The sequence below is a fragment of the Salvelinus sp. IW2-2015 genome, linkage group LG15, assembly GCF_002910315.2.
Source record: "Salvelinus sp. IW2-2015 linkage group LG15, ASM291031v2, whole genome shotgun sequence".
NCBI lineage: Eukaryota > Metazoa > Chordata > Actinopteri > Salmoniformes > Salmonidae > Salvelinus > Salvelinus sp. IW2-2015.
Window position 1 is genome coordinate 9,922,861 of NC_036855.1, and position 15,875 is coordinate 9,938,735.

Here is a 15,875-nt window from a genome sequence, read left to right on the forward strand (position 1 = left end):
AGGTGACGTAAAATGAAAAACAAACAACATTTCCCATGAGTCTCTAGAGATCCAATTTCTCCGGCAAATCTACACGTGCCGCGATTAATTCGAAATCCCGGTAAGTGGAAAAGTGTATTTAAATGGCCATTCTTATCAATATCATGTTTAAAATATAGTTCCATTGCACACACTATAGCTAGCGAGCCGTCACATTTATTCGGCTACCAAACAACCACTTAATTTCGCAGACTTGCTAGCTACGGAAATTGGCACACCTGTGAAACTAATTTAGTTTTGCGGTTCCTATCCATGTTTGGTGAGGATAGCTCGAGGGCTGGTTACCAGATAATACTATGCACTGTTAGCAAGAAGCTATAAATAAGAAACGTATTTGTATAGAGATGGAGCATGGTGAATGAATTCCACTTCATTTATGGAGTTGCCAAGATCATGGATTTTCCAGACACCGCACACTTTGAATTCATAATCATTCGTTCATATCATTGTCATGCTTTCATATTCATACTGCACGGCGCCCTATGTAGGCCTTGTATTCTCACATCTATTCTCACATATAAGGACTTTGCTAAGTTTACGGATGTGGGGCACATTGTTTGGAAAATTGAAAGATGTGACGATCACCTGAGTGGTGTGTTTATTATTTACTTTAATAGACTCCGACAGAGGAGAAATATTGACCATGTCCCAAGAGAAGCCAGACGCTTGCAGCCAGACCCAGTCGCAGCCTCAGACCCAGTCCCAGAGTGGCTCCAGCTCCTCCTCTGCTCCAGGCTCTGCCAGCCAGTCATCTTCAGGGTCTGGCACTGTCAGTTCAGTGGACACCATCCCTGTTAGGGACCTGGGCTCCATACCAGAGGAGCCTGAGCCACAGCCCTGGGGCCTCCTGCTGCCTATGCAGAGAGGCTTCAGAGCCCACAGTGAGTTCAACAACCACATGACGTGCACCTGTTACCTGGGAGGTTAGGATGCCTTTAGGCAGTGAGTACTGGGGGAGTTTAGTTGATTTAAACGTTTTTCTGCAGTTTGTACTGAACAAGTTTTCCACAATAGTGCGGGAACATTCTTTTGAGGTCTGTTTGAGCCTCTCAAAAGCATCTTAAGGCTAAGTTCACTGTTAGAACCTTCGTAGGGGCATCATTAAATCTCTGAGTTGTTTCCCAAAACATTATTAACGTTGCACTTGAAAGCGCTTGTAATCTAACGCCTGCCTCAGACCACTTGTAGAACAGTTAAGTGTGTCGTTAATGCTTTTTTTTGCCCTCACGCATCACTTTATACACAAGATCTCTGCTAAACAGAATAAAAATATAAACAGTAGGCTATAGGCCCATTTCGATTATATTAAAATGCATTTTCATGTTCAATTGAGTTCTATTTTGCTACTTGTAGGCTACCTACCATCTGTAATTTCTCAATATAATTAATGATGTGTAGCCTAACATGTGCACAATGATGTCCCAAATCAGGGATTTTGTGCATTTTTATTCGGTAAGCATTAGAGTAAGCCACTTCAGTATTTGCAGCAGTAGGTGGTAATATCTTTCTAGGAGATATTACCACCTACTGAGAAAACAACGCACTAAGTAACTGTTTTCTCTGTGTGGTGTTTTGGGAAACGCATGTTACATTTTCGGCCATTGTAGGAAAGATGTATTGTTAAAACACCCGTAAAACTAAGTTCCATTGCTATCGGGAAATCGGCCCTGATCAATAAGTGTGTGACCATTTCAAATCATAAAACTACTGCAGCAGCACACTACAACATCGTCCTCTGAGCCGCCATAATCAGTAATCACAATGTTCTTCAAGTGGTCTTTCAGATCAGTAGCATTTCCGTTCATTTAAACATTGCGCAATAATGTGTCCTGCTGAAGGTGGCCCATATGGCAACTGAGTGAGATTTTTTTTGTATTTTTCAACTAGCACTAGCATCTGTGTATTCTCTTCTCTTAGCCTCTATTGAAGTGATGGTGTTAGTTTGACTTTTTTTCCTCAGACTGTGTTGAGGACGACGCTTGGTTTGGCAGGCACACTAAATGCAACTATTCCTTTGATGTCCCCATACTGAGGAAATCATCCAGATTTGCTGCATACAGCAATAAACATTTTAGGATATTCCGAGTAGGTCGATTTATTTTTCACCACTATCTATGTATTTTATTTAAGGAAGACCATTGTTTTGTTAATCAGTGTGCTCCGTAATGATGGTCAGATCTTTACCTTGCAGGAGAAGAACATTGTCTATGTCTTTGACAACAGTAACAATGGCACGTTTGTTGACGGTAAAGTTATTGGAAAAGGAAAAATGTTGCCACTAGCGAACAATGCAGTGTTGTCCCTAGCTGAAGAACGCCACAAAGGTACCTTTTGTTCCCCAGAGGTTTATTTCAATACATTTCTGTTTAGGTCACTGATACTTAAATAGCAGCAAGGAGGCCCTATCCATCATGACACTATATTCCATGTATCTCTAAACATTAAGTATGCTGCATCATTCCCTTAATGGTGATGTCGGCCTTAGTCTTTGCATTAATAATCAATTCAACTGATTTTCTCCCTTCAATAGTGTTTGTGTTCATTGATCTCATGGCGGATGAGCAGTCCAACCTACCCAAAGAGTTAAGCGAGAAATACATGATCACCAAAACGATTGGAGTGTAAGTGAGCATTTTATTCATTTTAACTTGTGTATTTTACTAAATCTTGTTACTCGTGGTTTTGTTTTGAATTACAGAATAACATTCTAATATGATTTGTTATACCAGTGGTGTGTGCGGGGAAGTGAAGCTGGCTTTTGAGAGGGCCACTTGCAAAAAGGTGGCCTTGAAGACTATCAACAAGAAAGATTTCCCGGCATCTGTTGGCGTAAATCTTATCACCATTTTCCTCCTCTTCTAGTTTATGAATACTAACTAATGCAATAAATGTAACACTCATCTTTGTTCAATTATAGACTGCCACACGAAGTGCAGAACGAGAGATCCAGATCCTTCAAAAGATTGACCATGTAAGTATTATATCTATAACTTATTATGATGTAATAACTGCCAAGGAGCCTAGTAAAGCAATGGCTCTTCATGTCCAACAATGTTTCCTTACCTGGGGTAATCAAATGCCATAAAAGTAGTCATTTTCAACGTATGTTTTCTACAGGACAAAGCCACAGACATCACACTTTTCTACCACCACCTCTAGTATTTGCCTGCTAATTTTCTGTGCGTAACTTTTGCCTCCTGTCTTTTCCAGCCATGTCTGATCAAAACAAAAGACTTCTTCCAAACAGATGACTCCTACTACATTGTTTTAGAGCTGTGAGTTTAGTTTTTCATTCAAGCAGACACTTTTTTTATCAATGAGAAACCATTATAATTTTCGTTGTGTGTAATAATTTCTGTAGCCCTCTGAAGAAGTATAATTGTCACAAGCATAGTATTTCCCTTCCCCTTTGTTTTCTGTTTCAACTGATAGCATGTGTGTGTTTCAGCATGGAGGGTGGAGAACTCTACGACAGGGTCAAAAGCAAGCAACAGATCAAGGAGCCGATTGCCAAGCTATATTTTTACCAGATGTTGAAAGCAGTAGAGGTGGGTGGATTGATGTATTTCTCAATTTTTCCTTCAGAATTGTTAGAATAGTGATATTTATGGTTTGCCTGACGACTCGCACTGAATGCTTCCGCTGCTTTATCAATTTCTACATACTTCAGTCTGAATCTGCCATCATTGAAGTCGTGACGATGGGTGTTGTACAAAATAAAGTAATCAGCAATTGGATCGTCTCTAACCAGAGTATCAAAGCCAATGACACATTTTCAAACTTCACTACCCACTTGTTCTGGCTCTGGATTTCTAGGACCAGTCAGATGGTCTGAATGTGTTCGTGTTCTAGAAGGGTCGGGGAGGGATTCAAATCCAGACTCATTGAGGAGAAGAAACAAATGCTTGTGGGTGTGGCATTTGGCCGGAGCAATGAGTCTGGGTAGCCAGGCAAATTCATGGTAGGATTTATTAAATACATTCCGGTGTGATGTTGAAATGTCAAAATACGCCATACCTTTACACATCTTGTTTTATACTGGAGATACTGTCACTTGAGTAGATATTCGACTGCTTCCTTATACTGGTTTATCTCGCATTCCTTCCACTAGTACCTTCACAACAATGGCATCATCCACAGAGACCTCAAACCTGAAAATGTGCTGCTTTCGTCTCACGATGATGTTTGCGTCATCAAGGTAAGGTTTCTCAAATCCCAATGTGGGTCTTTCTTCCACAGTGAATGATCATGGTAGATCAAGAGTATGTGAGGGTAGATAAAGTTATCCACTTATTCATTGCCCTCCTGAAGTGGACCTCTAGACACACTAGATCTGGAGAAGGAAAAAAAACTAAAAGCTTGGTTGAATAGCCTCACTGAAGTGAAGAGTTACAGGCCTCTCTCTCTGTGACAGATCACAGACTTTAATCAGTCCAAGATACTGGAGGAGTCTGCCCTGATGAGGACCCTTTGTGGAACACCCACATACCTGGCACCAGAGGTGTTTACAGACGCAGTCACTGTGGGCTACAGCAGGGCTGTAGACGCCTGGAGTTTAGGGGTCGTCCTGTTTGTGTGGTAGGGATCCATGTTCCTCATGCCAGGATCACAGACATAAGTGCTGCTCTGACTGTAGTAGATATACAGGACTGTCAGCTTTAATTTGAGGGTATTTTCATCCATATCGGGTGAACCGTTTAGAAATTACAACACTTTATGTACACAGTCCTCCCATTTGAGGGGACCAAGGTATTGGGACAAACTCACTTATGTATATTAAAATAGTCAAAAGTTTAGTATTTGGTCCAATATTCCTAGCACGCAATGATTACATCAAGCTTGTGACTCTACAAACTTGTTGGATGCATTTGCTGTTTGTTTTGGTTGTGTTTCAGATTATTTTGTGCCCAATAGAAATTAATGGTAAATAATGTAGTGTCATTTTGGAGTCACTTTTATTGTAAATAAGAAAATAATGTTTCTAAACACTACTACATTAATGTGGATGCTACCATGATTATGGAAAGTCAGGTATATCCCTAATCATAGTAGTATCCACATTAATGTAGTAGTGTTTAGAAACATTATTTTCTTATTTACAATAAAAGTGACTCCAAAATGACACAATACATTATTTACTATTCATTTCTATTAGGCACAAAATAATCTGAATCGCAACCAAAACAAACAGCAACTGCATCCAACAGGTTTGTAGAGTCACAAGCTTGATGTAATGCTTGATGTAATCATTCCGGGCTTATCAGTGTACTAAGGGCATTGTAATGCAACTATTTCAATCAATTTGCAAATAACTTGGGCCAAGATTACTTTTCAACAGCACACAGTTTTCCTGTTCACAGATTCACTTATAAGTGTTAATACTTTTATATGTGAAGTTTACTTCTCTCCCCCTCACAGTTTGGCAGGCTATCCCCCATTCTACCCTAATGCACGAATTGGTTTGTCAGTCAGTGATCAGATCACCCAGGGAATATATACATTTATTCCATCAAAATGGAATGGCATCTCCGATGATGGTAAGGGACTAATGTAAATCCTCATCAAAATGACCTAAAAATGTACTGCATGCATGTTTGGCTCTGTCATACGTGTGCTAGAGAACATACATTTGAAATGGATTCCACCTGTCTTGGGTTTGTAAACAACTTTTGCTACTTTACTACAGTCATATTGATAATTCAATGTTGTCCGAAACTTCTTTTACTTATCCAATCATGTCTAGCCAAAGATGTTGTGAAGAAACTGCTTCGAGTGGACCCCAATGCCCGCCTCACCATTGAGGAGGCTTTACAGCATCCCTGGCTGATGGTAAGGTTTATTGCTGTCTCATTGCCTGGCCCCAGTGCCATCAATGCGGGTACGTTTACTGCATAATGGGTATTTTGGGCTAGGCAGTGTTGTAAGTGGCAATGGCGAGTAATCTCTGATCCCATCAATCTCCATCTCAGGATGAGGCAATGAAGGAGATCGCTGAAGGCATCATGTACCCCAAGGACTCCAGAGATGCCGATGCCACAGCAGACTCTGGAGATGCCACAGTAGTGAGAAACAATGTCATTCTACTACAGTAGTTTCCCACCCCTCTCCTGGGGTACCACTAGACCACATATGTCAGAGTCAAGGCCCGCGGGCCACATCCGGCCCGCGAGAAGGTTTTTTACGGCCCCTGGGATGATCTTGATTTATTATTAGAACCGGCCCGCAGACCGCAGCAAGCCGGCAGCCCGCAGATCTTTTACACGCACCAATACTACATTTCCCACAATGCAACGGTGACGCACCGAGCAGTAGGCTGCTTCATTTCAATATTTATTGGCACAGCAGTCGTCAGCATCACAGTAAAATTAACTTTCAGATACCCATCAAAAATGGCAAAACGGAAGGTGGACACTAGAGCCACCGGGGGTTTCAAACAAGGTGGGAGTCGGAGTATATGTTCACGGAGGTAGCTGGAAACCTGTGTGTCTTCTGTGTGGAGAAAGTGTGGCGGTACTGAAAGAGTATAATCTGAGACGACATTATGAAACGAAACACGCGGACAAAAACAAGAATATGGACATGGAACAAAGGCTACAAAAGGCAGAGGAATTAAAACGAGGCCTCAATCTCGACAGGCTCTGTTCAAAAAAGCCAAATCACAAGGCAAGGCTGCTGTCAAGGCCAGTTTTATTTTGGCAGAAGAGATCGCTAAATCAGCCCGGCCATTTACGGAGGGGGATTTCATCAAAAACTGCATGATTAAAGTTTGTGACGAAGTTTGCCCAGAAAAAAGGCAACTCTTTTTAAATGTGAGTCTGAGCAGAAACACCATTGCCGAGAGAGTAGACCAGTTGTCCATCAATCTAAAAAGAGCAGCTTGTGAAAAAGGGAAAAGATTTCATTGCATATTCCTTGGCTGTGGATGAGAGCACCGACATTTCTGACATTGCCCAGTTGTCAATTTTCATCCGCGGAGTGGACTCCAGCCTAAGCGTGACAGAGGAGTTTTTGGCTTTACGTCCTATGCATGGCACAACTACGGGGCATGATTTGTATGAAGAGGTGTCAAGATGTGTAAATGAGATGGGGCTGCCTTGGGAAAAACTCGTGGGGTTTGACAACCGACGGAGCACCTGCGATGTGTGGACACAGAGGCGGACTGGTGGCGAAGATACGGGAAAAGATGCAAGAGGAAAACGCGAAGGTTGAGCTGACAGCTTATCATGTATCAAATCACCAGGAAGCGTTGTGCGGTAAAAGCCTTGAAAATGGAGCATGTAATGAGCATCATCACGCGCACAGTTAACTTTATCAGAGCCAAAGGTTTGAATCACCGCCAGTTCAAGGCATTTCTGCGGAGTTAGAAACGGAGCATGGTGATTTGCCTTATCACACAGAGGTGCGATGGCTAAGCCAGGGAAAGGTGCTTCAAAGATGTTTTCGAGCTTCGTGAGGAGATTTGTCTGTTCTGGGACAGCAAAGGGAAAGACACAACACAACTCCGAGACGAAATGTTTCTGTGTGAAATGGCTTTTCTGTGTGATTACGATCATCTGAATGCAATGAACTTGCAGCTGCAGGGTCGGGATCATGTCATCTCTGATATGTACAGTCAGTGAAGGCATTTAAAACCAAACTGACTCTGTGGGAGACGCAGATGCGGAAAGAAAATTTGAGCCACTTTCCCAGCTGCAGACCATGAAAGAGAAGCTCTCTACCAGTGCGTTCCCGAGCGCACAGTTGGCTGAAAAATAAGGTATGCTTGCCGCTAACTTGTCGGCCGATTTTCCTGACTTTTGAAAGCACAAAAAAGCAGTTGGAACTGCTCGAAGCTGATACACATTTTGCTGTTATTGCGTGACGTGGAAAGCTCACACCAAACCTCCAAATGGAGTTGATTGACCTCCAATGCATTGATGCACTGAGGGCAAAATATGGCGGCAGTGGGTGCTGCGGAGTTCGCCGTTTCTCCCCGACACAATGCCCAGCTGCGCATCCAGGCTGCCTAACGTTGTCTATGTTTGGCAGCACATACCTGTGTGACAACTGTTTCTTTGATGAACCTGAACAAAACATCACACGAAAGTCGACTTACTGCTGAACACCTCCACTCAATTCTGAGGATTTCCTCAGCTCAGAGCCTTACCCGAACATTGATGAACTTGTGGAAAAGATGGACACCACCAAGTATCACCCTCAACCTCAAACAAGTGAACATACTGTGCAATCACATATTTAGAGTTTTTACTCAGTTCAAGTTTAAAAGTTAAAGTTTAATATTTGTTTTCACTGCATGTTACTTCTCCTTAAACAAAGTGTTGTTTTTGATTAATAGATTTTTGCACTTTATTTTATTGTATTTCAATCCAATTATATTTTAAAAATATTTCAGTTGAGTGGATGATAGAAAATTGCTATTATTGTTTTTTTCTTTGAAGTAAATTTAGCCCACTTTTGCTAAAATAGAAAATATAGGCTACTGATGGTGCCTTGAATACCGGTTTCTTTCATTTAATGTTCATGTTATGGGGATTTTTATATAAAGGAAATTTGTCTTTTGTGTCTGTTGAAAATTAAAGATTACTGACAGAGCCATAAGAAAATATTGCTTTATTTATCTGATCATATTGGAATATATTTGTTAGGTTTTCAGTAGGTTCAATTAGGTTCACTAGACTATATGCGTCATTTAAAAWWTTTTCAATGAACATTCGAACAGTCCGGCCCTCGGCTTGTAGCTAAATTTTTTATTTGGCCCTCCGTCCATTTGACTTTGACACCCCTGCACTAGACAGTCCACATTTTTGTTCTAGCCTGCTTTAACTAAGCAAGTTCTTGGTGTTTAGTTGAAATAGGTACTTAAGTGCAGGGCAAGAACAAAAATGTGAACTATCTGATGGGTCCCCGCAGGAGAGGGTTTGCCATATGTCAATATTGTCCAGAGTATGGTGTTGCTCACAAAATGTAAGTATGTCTCTTATTACTTTAGGCCTCAACCGGAAAGAGGTCAAGAGAAGATAAGGAAGAGCAGCAGCCAACAAAGAGGTGACCAGGCCCATCCACAGAGGCAACATGAGCCACATTCCACCCTCGTCTCCCCATTGGAGACTCCCCTGATATTTTTCTTCTGGCAATTAGGCCTACTTCAAATCAGTATATTGCATTTCATCACGCATCACTGTAATCATTCCCACAATGTCCCTGTTCAGGATAGTGCAATCAACTGGAATTGACTTGATTACTGCATGTTGAGTTCCAACTCGTGGGCACATGTGGAGCTAGCTCCACATTGTTACGGTGGTGGAATGTGAAAGCTTCCATACAGCAGTTATACATTAGCTAGTGTAAAGCATAGCAGGCCAATTTTCAACTAACCTGTTCTTGGCGATACTTTTCTCCAGAATTGAGAGTGACAAAAGTATCTTCTCGATGTCCAGTTGCAGGTGGTTCTCCAAAAATATATTAAATCCACGTTTGCACCGAGTGAGGAGTTCCCTCGCCATTTTAGCTGCATCTTGCGTTTCCCCAAGAGCTTTGCAGGAACTAGATGTTTCTATGTGATACGGCCACATGTAGGTGACGGAGCGTCACACAGTGCGACCAAAACAAATAACTGCAGACGTGCAAGAGGCATTTGCATTTCTCACTCGATACAAAACGTGGATTTAATATATTTTTGGAGAACCACCTGCAACTGGACATTTATAAGATGTACTTTTCTCCCATATCAAGAACAAAGAAAGTATCACCAAGAACAGGTTAGTTGAAAATTGGCCTGCTATGCCTTATACTAGCTAATGTGTAATGGCTGTATGGAAGCATTCATAGATCAGCGCAACAATGTGGAGCTATGTCTACTGGAAATTGCCTCCTGTTTTGTAAATAATTGTTTTTGTACAAAAATGTTATTTACCACTGGGTTTTTATTGTTGTGCATCCCATAATTCTTGATTTGTATATCATTAAAAAATCTTACTCTATTGAACATTTTCACCCCAGGTCAAGGTTCTTGTTCATTAACCTGAACCATCTAGCTACTAATTTTGCATCATATCATACAGTGGCTCATGTAAGGCACTCTGATCACTCACCCATAGAGCCTTTAAACAGAACATCAATCTCTAGGTCAACAAGAACAGCACAAGCATAATCAGTGCATTAATCTGTGAGTAGTGTTGCTGTTAATCATTGTGCAAGCTTTTATATCAAACTATATTCAGATTATCCCATAGATTGGCATTGGACCTGTCCCAGAGACGGTACAGCACTGTGTGTGCCTCGTCAAAAGAGTCTCCCCCCTGGACCCGACTCTTCCAGCTCGGGCCGATCCTTCAGTATGTCTCTAACACCACCTAGGGGCTGAGAGCAAGCAGTCAATTTATTTAGGCTGACTCACGTGATTCTGTAAATGGGTAGCAATCAGACAATCCATGAATCTAAATATTCTATAGTATGTGGTTAAACAGACAATGTTCCTCGACTGCGTTGTAGGACCATATTTTCAGCAGAAATGTATGCTTCACCCAGTGATTGAACTCTGCTGGAGAAGTTGGTCCACTGCTCCTCACCTGCATGAGTTCACACAAGGTCATTCAGGCTGATGTCATCTCCATAGAGGAAGGGCTGCCTCTTGAGGAACATGTTCTCCAGCTTCTCCAGAGTGTCACCCAGGTGTGCTAAAGCCCTCTCCACCTTCAGTGGGTCTGTGGGCTGCCCTGTCATACGGGGCAGTAAAACCTACACCACAAAGCAGCATTGTGTGCCAGCAACAACAGACACAGAACATCAGCTATAACATTGCCTACAAAAGTCTTTGTATTGCAATTATGTGTAATATCTAGGCTGCAAAGAGATGGTGGCAGTGGGACTAGGCTACATTTTACCTGCCATAAAGCATAGTGTGTTCCATGAGCGAGCCTTACCTCCATGATAAAGACCTTGGTTGCATGTGGTGGTGTGTTGGTATGGTGCCGGGCTGTGTACTCATCCACTCTCGCCCTCCTCTCCAGGTGGCGAGGATACCGTTTACTTGGGACATTGTATTTGGTGGGCAGGTATTTTAATATGGCATCACTATAACAAGATGAGGGAGGGGAAATGTCCTTTTATTTTCAATTTCTAACCCCTTCAACTAGTAGGATCTGACCGTGAATCAAGAATCTTATCTCAGTCAGAACAAAGTCATTGTCGACCATCTGCATGGGATTTAGTTTTGTATACTGTGGAGTCCTATTCTCCCCTATATAAAAAGTTGAGACAAGTTCATTTATTTTTAACTAGGCAAGTCAGTTAAGAACAAATTCTTATTTTCAATGACGGCCTAGGAGCATTTCTGCTGAAAAACTGCCTTGTTCAGGGGCAGCTTATTTCTATCGTATGTATAAAATAATAATAATAGAAAAAATAATGTCACAATTCCAACCCTCCTCCTTTTTCTGGGCTTGGGACTGGCAAAAGTGACCTAAAGAGAGACTGGTGGAGTTACCTCATTTTTTATTTTATTTTTCTTGATTTGGTTTGGTTTTTAACCTTGTAGGCTCCTCACTTAGGAACAAGTCACAGTAAAACATGAACATTTTTAGCCATAACATTTTTTATTTTTTTTGGTATACAATCTACATTAACAATCTAAATCGACCAAAAAGAGACAATAGAAAAAACTGTCAATGTGAGAAAATTATGGTAGCTAGTCTGGCCCTAATTCAGGTTAATTGTTTTTTTTAATGTAAGCCAGGGCTGGATCAGCCAGCGGCAGCTTTCCGCATGCGCGATTCATTTGCAGTCTGGACGCGGAGGGGTGAACATCTCCTGCTCTGACTGCAGCTGGGAGGGACTGCTGCATGAGGAGGTGCTGCGTGGGCCCCCTATGAGTGCTTTGTGACGGGGCGGGGGTGGGGCCCACGCAGCACCTGCTGCTCGTTGAGAAGAGTAAGAACGATACGTGCTTTCACGTCAGTCTCCAATAACACCAGAAAAAGTCGCTAGATTTTTTGCAAGCTGCTTTTTTGAAAATGTGTCGCTAGAGTGGTCTGAATACTCGCTAAATATAGCGACCAAGTCGCTAAGTTGGCAACACTGGCAGCAGATTTCCCATGATCCTTTTAGATTTGATTAAAAAGTACATGTTAGTAGAACGACAGAACAATTAGCTATAAAATCTTTGTTAGAACGCTTTACATCTAATTTCTAAGTAAATCTTTGCAGGTTATGCTCAGTTTTCAAAGTAGATCATATGGCTGTAAAAACAACATTATGGAAGTTACAAACCATCAGTTTGATATTTTATTATGATCCCATTAGCTTACTCTTCTTGAGGTACACTCAAAACATGAAACATTACATTATACAGAACATGAATTAATAGACAACACCTCAAGGATAGAATTATCTACAAGCATTTCGCTACACAAGCAATAATATCTGCTAACCATGTGTGACCACTAAAAAATGTGATTTGATCAATTTAAAACATCTCACACAGCCTATATATCAGTACATACACAAAATATCTAGGTCAAGTAGGGAAGATGCGTTGTGCCATGAGGTGTTGCTTTATCTGTTTTTTTTAATCAGGTTTTCTGTTCACTTGAGCAATCTGAGACGGAAGGGAGTTCTATGCAATCATGGCGGTACGTCTTCTTGAATTTGTTCTTGATTTGGGGACTGTGAAAAACCCCTGGTGGCATGTCTGATGGGGTAAATCAGTGTTGTGTGTAAGTTGACTATGCAAACAATTTGGAATTTTCAACACATTAACGTTTCTTAGAAAAACAAGAAGTGATGCAGTCAGTCTCTCCTCTACTTTTAGCCAAGAGAGACTGGCATGCATAGTGGTTAGAGTGTTGGACTTGTAACCGAAAGGTTGCAAGTTCGAATCCTGTTTTTAAGTTCAGTTTTTGCTTCTTTTACTTTCGGTTTTGTACACCAGTTTCAAACAGCTGAAGATACTCTCTTTTTGGTTATTGAAAATATATTTTGCATCGGTTTAGATGGTAAAATGATTCTCTACACTATACATTGCTTGTTTTGTCACAATTGAACGTAGGTGAACTATTTGAATTTTAGCAACCAGGGAATAGCAGAGCGATTTCTGCATATTGCACCTTTAAATAACTAAAATATAGTAATTGCATAAGTATTCACCACCTTTATTTAGGCAAGCCTAAATTAGACCAGAAGTCAAATTTGTCTTAACAAATCACATAAGTTATATGGACTCACTCTGTGTGAAATAATAGGGGTTGACATGATGACTACCCCTTCCTCTGTCCCCCATACATACATCTATCTATCCCTTAGTCAAGTATTGAATTTCAAGCACAGTTTCTACTACAAAGACCAGGGAACATTTCAAAAGCCTCATAAAGAATCAGACATTGAATATATCTTTAAGCATGGTCAAGTTAATAATTATGCTGTGGATGATGTATTAAACCACCCTGACACATCAAAGATGCAGTCCTCCTTCTGAACTCAGTTGCCGGAGAGGAAGGAAACTGCTCAGGGATTTCACAATGAGGCCAATGGGAACTTTAAAACAGTTAGTGTTTTTATTTTATTTATTTATTTATAACCAGGTAGGCCAGTTGAGAACAAGTTCTCATTTACAACTGTGACCTAGCCAAGATAAAGCAAAGCAGTGCGACACAAACAACACAGAGTTGCACATGGGATAAACAAACGTACAGTCAATAACACAATAGAAAAATCTATATACAGTGTGTGCAAATGTAGTAAGATTAGGGAGGTAAGGCAATAAATAGGCCATAGTGGTGAAATAATGACCATTTATCAATTAAACACTGGAGTGATAGATGTGCAGAAGATGAATGTGCAAGTAGAGATACTGGGGTGCAAAGGAGCAACAAAATAAATAACAATATGGGGATCATGTAGTTGGGTGTGCTATTTACAGATGGGCTGTGTACAGGTGCAATGATCGGTAAGCTGCTCTGACAGCTGATGCTTAAAGTTAGTGAGGGAGATATAAGACTCCGGCTTCAGTGATTTTTGCAATTAGTTTCAATCATTGGCAGCAGAGAACTGGAAGGAAAGGCGGCCAAAGAGGACTTGGCTTTGGAGATGACCAGTGAAATATACCTGCTGGAGTGCGTGCTACGGGTGTGTGCTGCTATGGTGACCAGTGAGCTGAGATAAGGTGGGGCTTTACCTAGCAAAGACTTATAGATGACCTGGAGCCAGTGTGTTTGGTGACGAATATGTAGCGAGGGCCAGCTAAATGAGAGCATACAGGTCACAGTGGTGGGTAGTATATGGGGCTTTGGTGACAAAACGGATGGCACTGTGATAGACTACATCCAATTTGCTGAGTAGAGTGTTGGAGGCTATTTTGTAAATTACATCACCGAAGTTAAGGATCGGTAGGATAGTCAGTTTTACGAGGGTATGTTTGGTAGCATGAGTGAAGGATGCTTAATGGCTGTGATAGGAGAAACTGAGGATGGATCAACAACGTTGTAGTTACTCCACAATACTAACCTAATTGACAGAGTGAAAAGAAGGAAGCCTGTACAGAATATAAATAGTCCAAAACATGCATTCTGTTTGCAACAAGGCACTAAAGTAATACTGCAAAAAATGTGGCAAAGCAATTCACTTTTTGTTCTGAATACAAAGTGTTATATTTGTGGCAAATCCAATAAAACACATTACTGAATACCACTCTCCATAATTTCAATCATAGTGGTGGTTGCATCATGTTATGGGTATGCTTGTAATCGTCAAGGACTGTAGAGTTTTTTATGATAAAAAATAAACCTCAAAATCCTAGAGGGAAACTTGGTTCATTCTGCTTTCCACCAGACACTGGGAGATGAATTCACCTTTCAGCAGGACAATAACCTAAACAGGGGTCCGTAAACTTTTTCACTCAGGCCCCCCTTCCAGCATTGGGGAACATCCCGCGAGCGTACGCCACGTCTATTTCTATGGGCACAAGCACTGTTCATGACACAAACTTCAAATAGTTTGCAAAATATTTTGTAGGTTTGCACTAACCAATTTCGCAATTGTACCTTGTGCATTCTATTGTTATTACGTTCTATTAGTAAGTTGAAAGCCGGACTGAGTGCGCCAGTTGGAGCGCTCCCCCTCGCCCCACAGTTTGGGAACCACTGACCTAAAACACAAGGCCAAATCTACACAAGTTGCTTACCAAGAAGGCAGACAGTTTTGCCTTAAGTCTACTTGAAAATCTATGGCAAGACCTGCAAATTGTTGTCTAGCAATGATCAACAACCAATTTGACAGATCTTGAAGAATAATGGGCAAATGTTGCACAATCCATATGTGGAAAGCTACTTACCCAGAAAGACTCACAGCTGTAATCGCTGCCAAAGGTGCTTCTACAATGTATTGACTCAGGGGTGTGAATACTTATGTAAAGGAGATATTTGCAAACATTTCTAAAAACATTTTTTCACTTTGTCATTAGCTAATTTCTTTATTATATTTTAATATTACCACTTGTTTTATATTATAATGCTGCAATGGCATTTTTTGTCCTATTGACCATGAATGATTCCTTTGTTCAGTTTCTAGACAGCCTCATTATCACATGCCCTGGAATGGCCATATGGCTGTGATTCTATTGATTTTAATCTCGGTAATCCAACTTCAAATTAAATGTTGAGTAACTAAAAAGTAAGTAAACTAACAACACATTATGACTACACTACAATATGATGCTGTAAGTGTGTAAGCACAAAAACATTGAACTGAGTGCTGGTTTGTTTGGAGATGATTTGGGTGGGAGTATGGTATGGTCCAGTTAAATCCATGAAATCATAGACTGCCTCATAAAGTGGGCTGCAAAC

The 15,875-nt window shown here is 41.0% G+C and overlaps 1 protein-coding gene and 1 pseudogene across 2 annotated transcripts; one reads left to right on the forward strand and one right to left on the reverse strand.

The window, feature by feature from the left end:
- The first annotated feature begins 1 nt into the window (after position 1).
- On the forward strand, positions 2-10,024 carry LOC111974924 (serine/threonine-protein kinase Chk2-like). Of its 2 annotated transcripts, none has more exons than XM_024003004.2 (15): positions 2-100; positions 657-920; positions 2,000-2,124; positions 2,231-2,363; positions 2,570-2,660; positions 2,769-2,868; positions 2,957-3,010; positions 3,250-3,314; positions 3,488-3,587; positions 4,151-4,237; positions 4,454-4,617; positions 5,458-5,576; positions 5,783-5,868; positions 6,009-6,101; positions 9,029-10,024. In XM_024003004.2, exons 2-15 carry the CDS (start codon positions 683-685, stop codon positions 9,086-9,088), a joined length of 1,515 nt encoding a protein of 504 aa, XP_023858772.1. In that variant the 5' UTR covers positions 2-100; positions 657-682; the 3' UTR covers positions 9,089-10,024. The 2 variants fall into 2 exon arrangements, with proteins under 2 accessions (XP_023858772.1, XP_023858771.1); XM_024003003.2 differs by lacking the exon at positions 2-100 and adding an exon at positions 134-298.
- A 220-nt stretch (positions 10,025-10,244) lies between these two features.
- Positions 10,245-15,723, reverse strand: LOC111973965 (glutathione S-transferase theta-1-like; annotated as a pseudogene).
- Positions 15,724-15,875: the final 152 nt, after the last annotated feature.